General features: G+C 40.3%; 1 protein-coding gene across 2 annotated transcripts in view; it reads right to left on the bottom strand.

Moving 5' to 3' along the window:
- Nucleotides 1-13157, bottom strand: part of DPY19L4 (dpy-19 like 4) — a 56155-nt gene that overhangs the window by 27219 nt on the left and 15779 nt on the right. For both annotated transcript variants that reach the window (XM_050940875.1, XM_050940874.1), the window contains exons 9-11: nucleotides 5161-5292; nucleotides 4967-5065; nucleotides 2538-2611 (exon numbers count right to left, since the gene is read on the bottom strand). In XM_050940875.1, coding sequence (XP_050796832.1) covers nucleotides 2538-2611; nucleotides 4967-5065; nucleotides 5161-5292 — 305 coding nt within the window. The remainder of the gene's footprint in view (nucleotides 1-2537; nucleotides 2612-4966; nucleotides 5066-5160; nucleotides 5293-13157) is intronic.

The following is a 13157-nucleotide window of genomic DNA, read 5'->3' as shown; positions in this document are numbered from 1 at the left end:
AAGTGTGTTCATCCCCATTTCACAGAGAAGGAAACTGAAAGCTGAGCTAGTTCATCGAAGATCACATAGATAACTTACAGCAGAGCCAAGAAAAGAACATGGTATTCCCAAGTTCCAGTCCTGGGTCTTAATCACTTGACAATCCTTCTTTCCTCTCACAAAAGAATTCAACCAGAGAACCAAGAAAGTCTAGTCTTTAATTTATGTATTGCTAAAAATCAATATCCTCTACTGGAATGTAAAACCGATGATGTAAATGATGCACTGAATTTGTCCATGTCTTCATCTCCTGTATCTTTACTAGGACTTCCCACTCCCTTTCTTCTCCCTCTTTTCTTCTTTTTGCATCTACTCTAGAGAATCAAACCATTTTCAGTCAATGTGTCTGGACAGAACCAGTTTAAGGATGAACAGTGCACTGCGTCCACATTAGTGGGCACTAGTGAGGAGTCACTTTAACAACTTTTGTGCCACAATCCCTGTTCTAGACATATTTAGTTGCACTTGGTACCTATCCCACAGTTTCTAGCGCTGTTCCCAGAAGCAATGGATTGTGAGAGATTTTAACAGGACTTCTCAGATAACCTCAAGAGAGACAGGAAATTGTGAGAGTACAGATCAAGCTCCCATCATTCTAATGGGAATCTTCACAATTATCCAGGAGGACTCTCATCCCATTGTCTCAATCACTGATTTAAGGGGAGTAACTCCATGTCTTAAAAGTGAAATAATACAATCACTGTAAAAAGTCTCATATACAGATCTCTAAAGCACCTGTTAGTTGAGATAAAACCAAAATCCTGACAAAATGTAGCCATTAAAGACCCTTTCTGGAGCTTTCAGGAAAAATAGGAATGTTAATCACTGTGTCTTGGCTAAGCTTATTACATTCTGCCTTCCCAAAATTCCCCCATTAATTTCAGTTGTATGTAATTGTATTCTTTACTTCCTGTCCTGGAATGCTGTGAAGTCATTTTGTACAGAGGCAAGTGCATTTCAGTGGAGACGGTAGCACTTCCTGTATAGAGTTTGTAAGCATTGGTCTCAGGTGCTGGGAGCTCTCAGAGTTCAACAAAGTGCATATTTCAATATCATTACCTATGTCTCATCTAAAATAATCTATCAGAGGGGTAGCCATGTTAGTCTGGATCTGTAAAAGCAGCAAAGAATCCTGTGGCACCTTATAGACTAACAGACGTTTTGGAGCATGAGCTTTCGTGCGTGAATACCCACTTCGTCGGATGCATGTAGTGGAAATTTCCAGGGGCAGGTATATATATATGCAAGCAAGAAGCAAGCTAGAGATAATGAGGTTAGTTCAATCGAGGAGGATGAGGCCCTGTTCTAGCCGTTGAGGTGTGAAAACCAAGGGAGAAGAAAGTGGTTTTGAACTACAGAACAGGGCCTCATCCTCCCTGATTGAACTAACCTCGTTATCTCTAGCTTGCTTCTTGCTTGCATATATATACCTGCCCCTGGAAATTTCCACTACATGCATCTGACGAAATGGGTATTCACCCACGAAAGCTCATGCTCCAAAACATCTGTTAGTCTGTAAGGCACCACAGGATTCTTTGCTGCTTAAAATAATCTAGAATATCTGCAGTGATGGTGCCTGTCATTGGCTCTGGTACTCTAGCTCTCTGCCCAATTATTACGGTTAAAAGCACATTTTTAATATCAAGCCTTAACATTTTCTTCTCATCTTAAGGGTTACAGCACCTTGTCTTACAATCTTCCAAAATTTTCAATAATTCCCTCCATTTACTTACAAAAATACGTTTGAAGTAACAATACTCATTGTTGATGCCCTCTCTCTCTCTCTCCAGAGTCTTCCCTTTTCTAGACTACATGAATTTAGCTCCATGGTTTCCCATCATCATCTTAGTCTCCCACTATTATTAGGGTATGTCTACATTACCTGCCAGATTGGCGGGCAGCGATCGATCCAGCGGGGATCAATTTATCGTGTCTACTTTAGATAAATTGACCTCTGAGCCCTCTCCCGTCAACTCCTGTACTCCAGCATTGCGAGAGGTGCAGGCAGAGTTGACGGGGGAGCGGCAGCAGTTGATTCACCATGGTGAAGACACCACAGTAAGTCGATCTAAATACGTCGACTTCAGCTATGTTATTCATGTAGAAGTTGCATAAATTAGATCAATTCCCCCACTTCCCCCCCCCAAGTGAAGACCAGGCTTAGAAATATTGGTTAGAAGTAGGATGTTTTCAGGGCTCTCTGATGCAGGGTTTAAATATTGAAAAAAACTAACCAGAAACTTTTACCCTTGCTGCAGGAAATGGCACTGAAGTGCCAGAATTCCAAAAACCCCAAGCTACAGAATTCCAGAAACCCCAAGCATATCCTGTATGTGCCGAATTTCCCAAGTTTTTTTTTTTTAAAAGAAGGTAAAAAATTAGTTTTTAAGTTTTCCTACAAAATATTAGGAGCATCTGCATTTAAATGCTGTATTTTTCAAAGTAATTTCAAAATTCTATGTATTTTAGACAGCTGTAAATAAATAGCTCAAACTTACTTAGTTGTGTTTAATCCAAATTTTACTTCAAGGAACTTCAACACATGTTCATTTTCTTTATGGGGAACAAATGTCTGAAAAAAAATTAAGTGAAGATAACTAAATAGTACCTGTAACACAGCCTTCTTTTCCTTCAGATTACAAAACAGTGCAGGGAGTAACAAAGCACCCCAAAAATATAGTTAAATCAAAGATGTCATCAATTCAGGAATTTCATAATACAGTAAAATCTCATTTAAATAAATTTTTCTTAGTGTTTCCCAGAAGGTTGTACACTCTTCACTTCATTCCGGTTCTTCAAATGGAGAGAAGAGTGAAGAGTTGCCAGCCAGCTTCCACCAGACCAGCCACCAGCAGGGTGAAAGCTGCAAACTGGGTATAATCCCAGCACAGAGCAAACCAAAGAGGATGGTAATTGACTCCCCTAGTGAACACAGCCCTGGTTTAGCCAAAAGCTGTGGGTGTTTCAGAGACCTTCCAATAAACTATATCCCTTAGCATTCACACACACTTCGTAACTCACTTTGTTCTGGCTAGATAATTCAGTTCTTGCATTTTACAAGATCAGCCAATTTTTCTGTGGCTCCAAGAGCATAAGATCCACACTGAATGCAGCAACCAAAGGAAGGCGTTTGAGTGTTCTCTCACAAATCTTGCGAGTATTGACTTTTTTTTTAAACCTACCTTAAGTAATACACCCAAGAAGAATTTGGGAGGGAGCCAGTGCAGGAAGTTTTGGGTTTTTTTGGCTTAGAAGAGGTACTTAGTCACGAAAACATAAGGCTAAACCAAAGCAAAATCCCATTGTCTAATCCCAGCCCCGATGACTCCCACTAAGACAGTGTCTCCCTTCCCGAGTTCCAGATGAAACTGAAAATTAATGTCGATCTTAAAATGTCACACCTATTCCTGGTTGCTTGCCCCATTCACACCGGCCAGCCAAGCCATAACAGACATTGTGCTTGAGGCACATTTATTAAACAATTTAAAATATGATTCACAGACTGTTTCTAGGACAGAGTAGACTGGGCTTTAGTTGCAACCCAAAAGGTGTTATTTTGGATAAAAATACTTGAGTTATGAGAGGCAACTATATATTTTCACTTTGTTCACATTTATATTAGTGCTGTCAAACGATTAAAAAAATCGCAATTAATCAAGAGATTAAAAATAGTCACGATTAATCACAGTTTTAATCACACTATTAAACAATAATAGAATACCAATTTAAATTTATTATAAATATTTTGGGATATCTTTCTACATTTCCAAAATATATTGATTTCAATTACAACACAGAATACAAAATGTATGGTGCTCACTTTATTTTATTATTTTTTATTATCTTTTTTTACAGTGTAAACAAAAGATACAGTATTTTTCCATTCAATTAACAGTGCCATGCGAACATCTGTTCTCACTTCAGGTGACATTGTAAATAAAAAGCGGGCAGCAGTATCTCCTGTAAATGTAAACAAACTTGTTTGTCTTAGCAATTGGCTGAACAAGAAGTAGGACTGAGTGGATTTGCAGGCTCTAAAGCAGTGGTGGACAACCTGCGGCCTGTCAGGGTAATCTGCTGGCAGGCCGTCAGACAATTTGTTTACATTGATTGCCACAGGCACGGCCATCCACAGCTCCCATTGGCTGGGAACGGCGAACCGCAGCCACTGGGACTGGCAGGCAGCTCTGCCTTCGGCGGTCAATGTAATCAAACTGTCTTGCGGCCCGCCAGCAGATTACCCTGATGGGCCACATGCTGCCTGCAGGCTGCAGATTGCCCACCACTGCTCTAAAGTTTTACATTGTTTTGTTTTTGGGTGCCACTATTATATATATATATATATATATAATACACACACACACACACACACACACACACACTTCTACGTATGTAAGTTGCACTTTCATGCTAAGGAGATTGCACTACAGTACTTGTATGAGGTGAACTAAAAAATACTATTTCTTTTATCTTTTTTTACAGTGCAAATATTTGTAATAAAAATAATAATATAAAGTGAGCACTGTACACTTGGTATTCTGTGTTGTAATTGAAATCAATACATTTGAAAATGTAGAAAATCATCCACAAATATTTATAATAAATTGGTATTCTATTATTTTTTAACAATGCGATTAAACTGCAACTAATCATGACTTTTTTTTAATCTAGTTAATTTGTTTTGCATTAATCGTTTGAATTAACAGTGAATAACTGACAGCCCTAATTTGTATATTTCCCCATAAAGCAAAAGTGGCTAAAGATTTAATTCTTCCATTTTCCATTAACTTAGTCCAACAACAGTTTCACAGGATAAGCATCATTTGAAAAGGTTTTTTTGCTAAGATTACTTTTATAAAGACATAACTGCATCCCTCCCTAGAGGACATCAACCAATTAAATATCTCTTTCCAAAGGTAAATCTTACCTTCAGTAAGAAATTCATTGTCACTGATATCGTAAATACCAAGTAAAAGTACATTATTTTTAGCATCCTTGAAATAAATGTGCCCTTTTTCATATTCATCTGCAAAAATAAACATTTAAAAAACGTGAATTATTTGGAGTTCACTGTAAACAACGAAAACTACACACTGAATCAGAAAACGATATCCCAATTACCTGAAGGCATTTAGAGAGCATTAAAGCTGCTACAAGACTTAGTAATGGAGATACTAATAAAGCTGGATTTTCAAACTGTAAGAGATATCCCAGGAACAGGGAGAACAGATAGATTTTGTAAACTTCATGCACCTGTTGGGGAAAAAAAAATAAAAATAAAACAAACCTAGAGTTCATATCTTGTTTACAAAACAGGGGAACAACTACAAGTGACAGAAACTTGTGAATCCTTTTACTGCACAATCCTAAGAATTCAGTATTTTAAAAGTGGTTCCACCTTTGTCTGTTGCAAAAATTGCTTGTACAGGGTAAAATGTAAACAGCATTGCCCTGCTAACCTGATGTTGAAGAAGACAGACTCTAGCTAAACATCCATCCTCCCATCCAGAGATATCAGAAAGTACAGTTCTACTCTGAAAGGTAGGTATGTAAAAGCAGTGTTGGTGGGGTTCCATGATTATTGCTCAGTGACTCCATAGCACACTTGTAAAAGTGCATGACTAAAAGGCTATGTTTTACGAGATACTTTTCTTCTTCCACTTCACTTGCATATCACTGTGAAAGTAGAATGAATTATATTGTAAAAATAAGAATAGATTAAAGAAATGTTGTATGTACCTTTAAGCAGAAATAAGAAATGTAGAAATACAGGTGTCAGGAAAAGAGACATTAAACAATGGTGCTAATGGCGAAACATTAACAGAAGATCAGTAATAGTCAGTAAGGAAATAAGATATGCATGCCTAGCCCAGGTAAACTTATCAGATTCTGCTTCCTTTGTTATCTTGTTAAGTTCTTGCCCTTTTATCTGTATAAATAAGATAGTTTGTGTCTTGCATGGTGCTTACATTATCTGGGTGTTATTAGCAGAACGCTGTGCTAATAAAACAGAGTGGTCTAACAAACTGTGAGTCCTGAGTCTAACTTTGACAATTTGGAGGCCCTTCCAAAATGGCAACCATCTTCACTGGGGCTGTGTGATTCCTGACTGTTTTTGTAGGACGAGCGTGGCGGCCGGCACCTTGGCATTTGGCCCGAGCGGTCCTCCACCAGAACGGAAAGGCGCATGACCAGTGAAGTCTACGCCATCTAACCTGTTGGTTCCCACTCTGTTCTGGTAGGGATCCAGGGATCTGACATCAGGAATCTGGTCAGGTAATTATTTCTGTGTTTTGTCCGGATTGAGGACTGTCCTGTCTCTGTGTCTATCCGTTCTCCCTGTGAAGTGTTTGAGTCTGGGTGCCGTCTCCGTCCGGGGATTGGCCGACCAAGGGGTTCCTTTCCCCACGGTCTGAGTGAGTGGAACCTGCACAATCGCAGCCGCACCGCATTTTGGGTAAAACTCTTGATGTGAAAGCAAGGGCGACCGAGGCAGTAGCCTGTGGGCTCCTTTTGTGTGTTGCACTGGGTATCGCTCTGACAAACCCAAATTTCCTTCTTGTGCGATTGGTGTGTGAAGTTCTTCTGTATGGGTAACCAGACGACTAAGTTGGGACAGTTCCCTAAATGAACTCATTTATGTATTTTAGGATGGGTTCAGACTCTCGTAAAAAGGGTCCGGACTCCTGTAAATTTCTGGAAAAATGGTCTAGGCTAATTCAGGGGGATCCCAAAACTCAGTGGCCACTGTTTAAATCTTGGAACAAAGACCGAGTGGACGTCTTAAAAGACAAACTCGGCCAACCTAAAACTAAATTGGCTAAAGGAGAGGTTGTTTCATGCAGTGGTGGGAAGAGGCAAATCGTAGGTGGATAAAATCAAAACTAGCCTCTCTCAAATATTCAAATAATAAGTTAAAAGCTTTATTAAAAGCCTCCTCTCCCACCACCAGACCGAGTGCTCCCCTTTACCCCATTCTCAAAAAAACCCACCCCGGATCGATCCCAACCCCCTTCATACTCCCATCTCATTGTAAAAAGGACAAAAAGCCCCTTGTTCTGTTCCCTTTTGTTGTCTGCCTCAAAAACTGATTCTTTAGGTGTTCCACTACCAACTCAGCAAGGAAGATGGGCTCCTCAACTAGCCCCCACCCTTCCTGGTCCCTTTCCTTGAACATTTTTCAAAAAATTGTGAAATAACCACAATATCACTCACAAACGGTTCATTGAAAAAAGCAGGATTGGGCCCAGACAAGCAGGCAAGCAACAGATAAAGAAACTGAAAAACAGGTTGGAAGCCCTAAGGACATAGTGTTAGGAGTAGGAAAAAGCAGTAAGTGCCAGCATGAATCCCTGGAACAATACTTAAAATGGTGAAATCTGAGTTGATAAAAGTGTCATTCTGGGAGAAAAACAAGTGATTTAAGGGAAGAGAGTGAAAAGTTAACTCTACAGAGGCTAGAGAGAATCAAGCAGTTAAATTTTGTGAAAATGTTAAAAAGGACCATGTTAAAGAGAGAATTCTTGGTTTCTTTGCAGCCAGTCATTCTGAATAAAAAATGGGCCCTTTTTCAAAAGAATGCCTGTAAATCATCCAAATATATATACAGCTATGTAAAAACAAGGTAGTGTAGAGGAATGTCAAGGAAAAGAAAATGTGTATGTATCTATTTGTCTGTCAAAATATATAAAGTTCTAAGAATCTAAACCAGCACATCTGGTTTGTAAAACTTCTGTTTTGTAGGTGTAAGATAAACTGGTTTTGTTTTTAATGCCACTAAAAATTCATTTGACTCTTTAATTCAGAGTTGCAAAACTGACAGACCTTTTTGCAAGACACAGGTAATTAGTGTTGTTTGGCTTTGGGATTCAGCATTTAACCCTTAAGGGGTAACTTGATTCTTTACAAAATTTAAAATGTTTTTAAATAAAAACCAAGTCATGGCTGCAATAGGGCAGTCAAAATCAGGAGAATAGGGAGAGATTCTGGAGTCTTTTTGTTTGGTTGGTTGTTTTTTTTGTAACAATAGCAGATAAGAACTGTAGTGAAAGAATAAGAAATTAACAGTGACCCTCTGAAGCAACAGCAGAGGTGACGTGCACAAAACAAAAAAAAGCAATGTTAAAAACACTGAGCCTTAAAATGGCTCTCTGTAATCAGACTGTCACTTTGACAAGGGTACTTAAAAACTCTGTAAGAACAAAAGAAACCATTACACCTTACGTAAAAATTGATATGGCTAATGTTTTAAAAGTTATAATATAGAAGAAATGTGCATTTTCCCTAGGACATGTGCAGTGTATATTGTAGAAATGGGTAAAAGAAATGCAAATGAAACATGCTGCTGAATTAAAATCCTATTAGGGCTCCAAAAAGAGCTGCAATAGGTAATAGGCTGTGTTTTCTTTTTCAGATCCCTGTGTGGGTACATCTACACTACAGGATTATTCCTATTTTACAGAAACCGGTTTTGTAAAACAGATTGTATGAAGTCGAGTGCACGCGGCCACACAAAGCACAATAATTCAGTGGTGTGCGTCTATGTACCGAGGCTAGCGTTGATTTCTGAAGCGTTGCACTGTGGGTAGCTATCCCGTAGCTATCCCATAGTTCCCACAGTCTCCCCCACCCATTGGAATTCTGGGTTGAGATCCCAATGCATGATGGTGCAAAAACAGTGTTGCGGGTGATTCTGGGTAAATGTCGTCACTCATTCCTTCCTCCATGAAAGCAACGGCAGACAATCATTTCGCGCCCTTCTTCCCTGGATTGCCCTGGCAGACGCCATAGCATGGCAACCATGGAGCCCGTTTTGCCTTTTGTCACTGTCATTGTATGTGTACTGGATGCTGCTGACAGAGGCGGTACTGCAGCGCTACACAGCAGCATTCATTTGCCTTTGCAAGGTAGCAGAGACGGTTACCAGTCGTTCTGTACCCTCTGCTATGCCATTGTAAACTGGCAATGAGATGATGGTTATCAGTTGTTCTGTACCATCTGCTGCTGTCATTGGTGATCCTGGCTGACCTTCGCTGAGGTCGGCTGGGGACGCAAAGACAAAAATGGGAATGACCCCCCAGGTCATTCCCTCCTTTATGTTGTATCTAAAAATAGAGTCAGTCTTGCGTAGAATATGGGGCAAGTGTATTAGAGAGCACAGCCGCTCCGTGTCAGATCCCACAGAAATGATAAGCTGCATGCCATTCTAGGGGGCGCCCCTGCAACAACCCCACCCGTTGCTTCCCTCCTTCCCCAACCCTCCTGGGCTACCATTGCAGGGTTCCTCCATTTGTGTGAGGAAGTATGAAGTAATAAAGAATGCAGGAATAAGAAACACTGAGTTTTTAGTGAGATAAAATGAGGGGGAGGCAGCCTGCAGCTACTATGATAGTCCAGGCAGGACATTAAACGGCGGGAGGGGGAGAGGAGCACAGCATCCCGCTGCTATGATAGTCCAGGCAGTACAGAATATTTTCTTTAGACATGAAAGGGGGGGGACTAATGGAGCTCAGCCTCCAGTTGCTATGATGAGGACAGTTACCAGCCGTTCTGTACCATCTGCCGGGAATAACCGGGAGTCATTCCTATTTTTACCCAGGCGCCCCCGGCCAACCTCACCTGAGGCCAGCCAGGAGCACTCATGGGATGATGACAAGGACGGCTACCAGTTCTTCTGCACTGTACCGTCTGCCACCAGGAAAGGGAGGGGAGAGGATGCTGTTCAGTGCCGCGGCACCGCGTCTACCAGCAGCATGCAGTAGACATACGGTGACATTGAAAAAAGTCAAAAACCGATTTTTTTCCCTTTTCTTTCACGGGGGGGGGAGGGAGGGAGGGTAAATTGACAAAATATACCCTGAACTACCCCGGACAATGTGTTTGACCCGACAGGCATTGGGAGCTCAGCCAAGAATGCAAATACTTTTCAGAGACTGCGGGGACTGTGGGATAGCTGGAGTCCTCAGTCCCCCCTCCCTTCCTCCATGAGTGTCCATTTGATTCTTTGGCTTTCCATTACGCTTGTCACACAGCACTGTGCTGTGGACTCTGTATCATAACCTGGAGATTTTTTTCAAATGCTTTGTCATTTCATCTTCTGTAACAGAGCTCTGATAGAACAGATTTGTCTCCCCATACAGCGATCAGATCCAGTATCTCCCGTACAGTCCATGCTGAAGCTCTTTTTGGATTTGGGACTGCATGGCCACCCGTGCTGATCAGCACTCCACGCTGGGCTAACAGGAAACGAAATTCAAAAGTTCGCGGGGCTTTTCCTGTGCACCTGGCCAGTGCATCCTAGTTCAGATTGCTTTCCAGAGCGGTCACAATGGTGCACTGTGGGATACCACCCAGAGGCCAATACCGTTGATTTGCAGCCACACTAACCCTAATCCGATATGGTAATATCGATTTCAGTGCTACTCCTCTCGTCGGGGAGGAGTACAGAAACTGGTTTTAAGAGCCCTTTATATCGATATAAAGGGCCTCGTTGTGTGGACAAGTGCAGGGTTAAATCGGTTTAACGCTACTAAAATCAGTTTAAACGCGTAGTGTAGACTAGGCCTGTGTTAAGACAGAGTCTCTGAGCTCTGCTGATGGCTTTGAATCCAAAAGCCAACCCTGTGCTGATGCAAACTGATAAAGAAAGGTGAGAACTGCCAGCACAAAAGAAGCTGCAAATAAAGAACATACCTGGTCATCGAACAAATTGCCTAAATAAAAGGCATGATATAACAAGATACCTTTAATAGATTTAACGCTAATGCTATTGTTAATCTTAGACATTGAAATAAATTTAATGCTAGTAAGTACCCCTGTAACAACATATAGTGTGTATGATTTTTGGAAAAATCCTTGAAGGTAATATGGTAATGCTGCTTCTCAGCTATTACCTGTGAATAAACTTAAAGCTTAACACAGCAGGAAAAACATTACAAACTTGGTCTGCTATATAAGAAGAAAAACTGAGGTACACCACCTCATGGATTTAATGACTAAACAGTGGGATAATTTCCCCATAACTCTTAAAAAGTAGAAGTCATTAAAACCTGGCCTATAAAACAAAAAACACAGAAAAATATGGGGGTAATTCCTCTGTTTTGCCTGCAATCAGCAAGGGTATTTGTAAATGAACAGAATATTTAAGCAATAATCAATGCCACCCCAAAAGGGGTAGAAAAGTGTTATTTTTGTCTTTCAGAAAATCATAAAAAGCTAATACCAGCTACAGAACAAAAGAAAGAAAAAAAACATCGTGATAGCTATGGAATGTACTGAAATGCAGATATTTAGAACGTAAGATGTTTTGGGTAATATCAGAAAATATTAAGGTTTTAATGCATCTGTTAAAGCAAAGGAAAAAATTATTTTTTAATACCTATCAATATAAATGGATGCAGTATGTCTCCAGTACAGTGAGACAAAATTTGTTAAGTGAAGAAATTGTTGTTAAAATCGCACACCAACAGGCTCTGGAAGCAAAGATATGGAAAGTCAGCCCACTCTCCATATAGTACATGGGATCCTTCTGGCTACCCCCTACCCCGGACTTCGAGCTAGTGGGCTGGGGAGGAAGAGAAACTATTGGACACTAGAGGTTGTACCAAGTGGACTCCTCAAAAGTGGGTATGTTTATCCATGCCTGTTGCTCCAAAGCCCTGTAGTAAAGACATTTCACTACAATCCTGTATGTGGGATAAAATGAATAATGAGACCAAAGTACTGTATAATGGCCTATGTGTATGTGTTAATTCTTGGGGAAAAGTGTTTTAAAAGGATAAAAGTGTTAGCAACCCACCAGTAGACAAATGTAAATGTAATGTAAGTACTGTGTTTACCAATAATCACATTTATTATTTGCCACAACAACAAAAGAGTCTCAGCTTACTGTAAGCACTGATTTAGCTGAGTTCTCTATCAATCTTGGCATTGAATGGCAAACAGTTACCAATCATCTGTTAAAAGGTAAAAAGGTAACATAGTTCCTAGAAAAAAAACAACGTGGGAAACAGGACCATTCATATTATACACGCACATGGGGACATGTTAAGAATTGCCACTATAGAAAGACATAACAGCTTACCATTGGTATAACATATTTTCTGGATGGTCTCACACAACTACTGGCATATTAATGTTACTACCCCTAATTGTTTTTGGTTTTAAATTGTATGTATTTAATTGAAATGTTTAAGATGTGCTGGTGGATAAAACGAATGTATGCAAAGCTAAAGCCACAGGCCCAAATCACCTCCCAGTATTTTCTATCACATGGACTAAATAAGAAGTGACACTAGAGATTAATAGTCTTAGTGTCAAAAGGGGGATATGTAGGAGCAGGATTTTATAATGTCCCATAAGAATTAATGTATAGTTTGATTTCATCCTGCTAGCCACCCTTTATGAATAGCAGAAAGAAATGACCCTCTGGGACTATAAGATTCTGTTCTCCCATATGCATTACAAATTGGGCCCTCTCTTAACTCTTTGTTTTAAGGTTTAGTTAGTAAGAGACAGGATTCTCTATTGTGTCTATGTTCAGTGTTTCTCTAAGTTACTTAAGGCCTAGGTCTCAATGTAAATTGTCTTGATTATTAATTGTAAAACTTAGCAAGGTTTAATTTGCAATGCCTTTTTGCTCGATATAAAACACTACTAGTTTGTATTCTCAATCTGTTTGTGTGAATGAGAAGTGTATGCATCAGGAAAAGAGAAGGTGTGAAGGCCATTGGTATAGCCAGAGTCAAGGAAAGCAGCAAAGAGACTTAAAGAGCATCAAAGAATCATCAGGTACTGCTTACTATGCAGACGGCTGTTAAACTGTCTGGCATTGCAGAGTGAATACATGCTTTGCAGTGTAAGAATGCACCACCTCCAGCAAACCAATCATCACCTCAGGACCACGCAGAGTCAATTCTGACTCCAGAAGAAGACGTAGAGGAACAGCCTGCAATACCTTACAATCTACGCTCTCGTAAGGGTTGCCAGAAGCAGACGACGACCTAAAGCAAGGCCCAAGAAGGAGCAGTAGCGAGCCTAGCGCCTGCTGCCTTGTGGACGTAAAACCATGACTGCAGTTCCCTCAGTTGAGGTTGTCAGAACCAGAAGGGCCTTGCCTC

The sequence above is a fragment of the Gopherus flavomarginatus genome, chromosome 2, assembly GCF_025201925.1.
Source record: "Gopherus flavomarginatus isolate rGopFla2 chromosome 2, rGopFla2.mat.asm, whole genome shotgun sequence".
NCBI classification, from domain to species: domain Eukaryota; kingdom Metazoa; phylum Chordata; order Testudines; family Testudinidae; genus Gopherus; species Gopherus flavomarginatus.
This window is presented reverse-complemented; position numbering and strand designations above follow the sequence as displayed.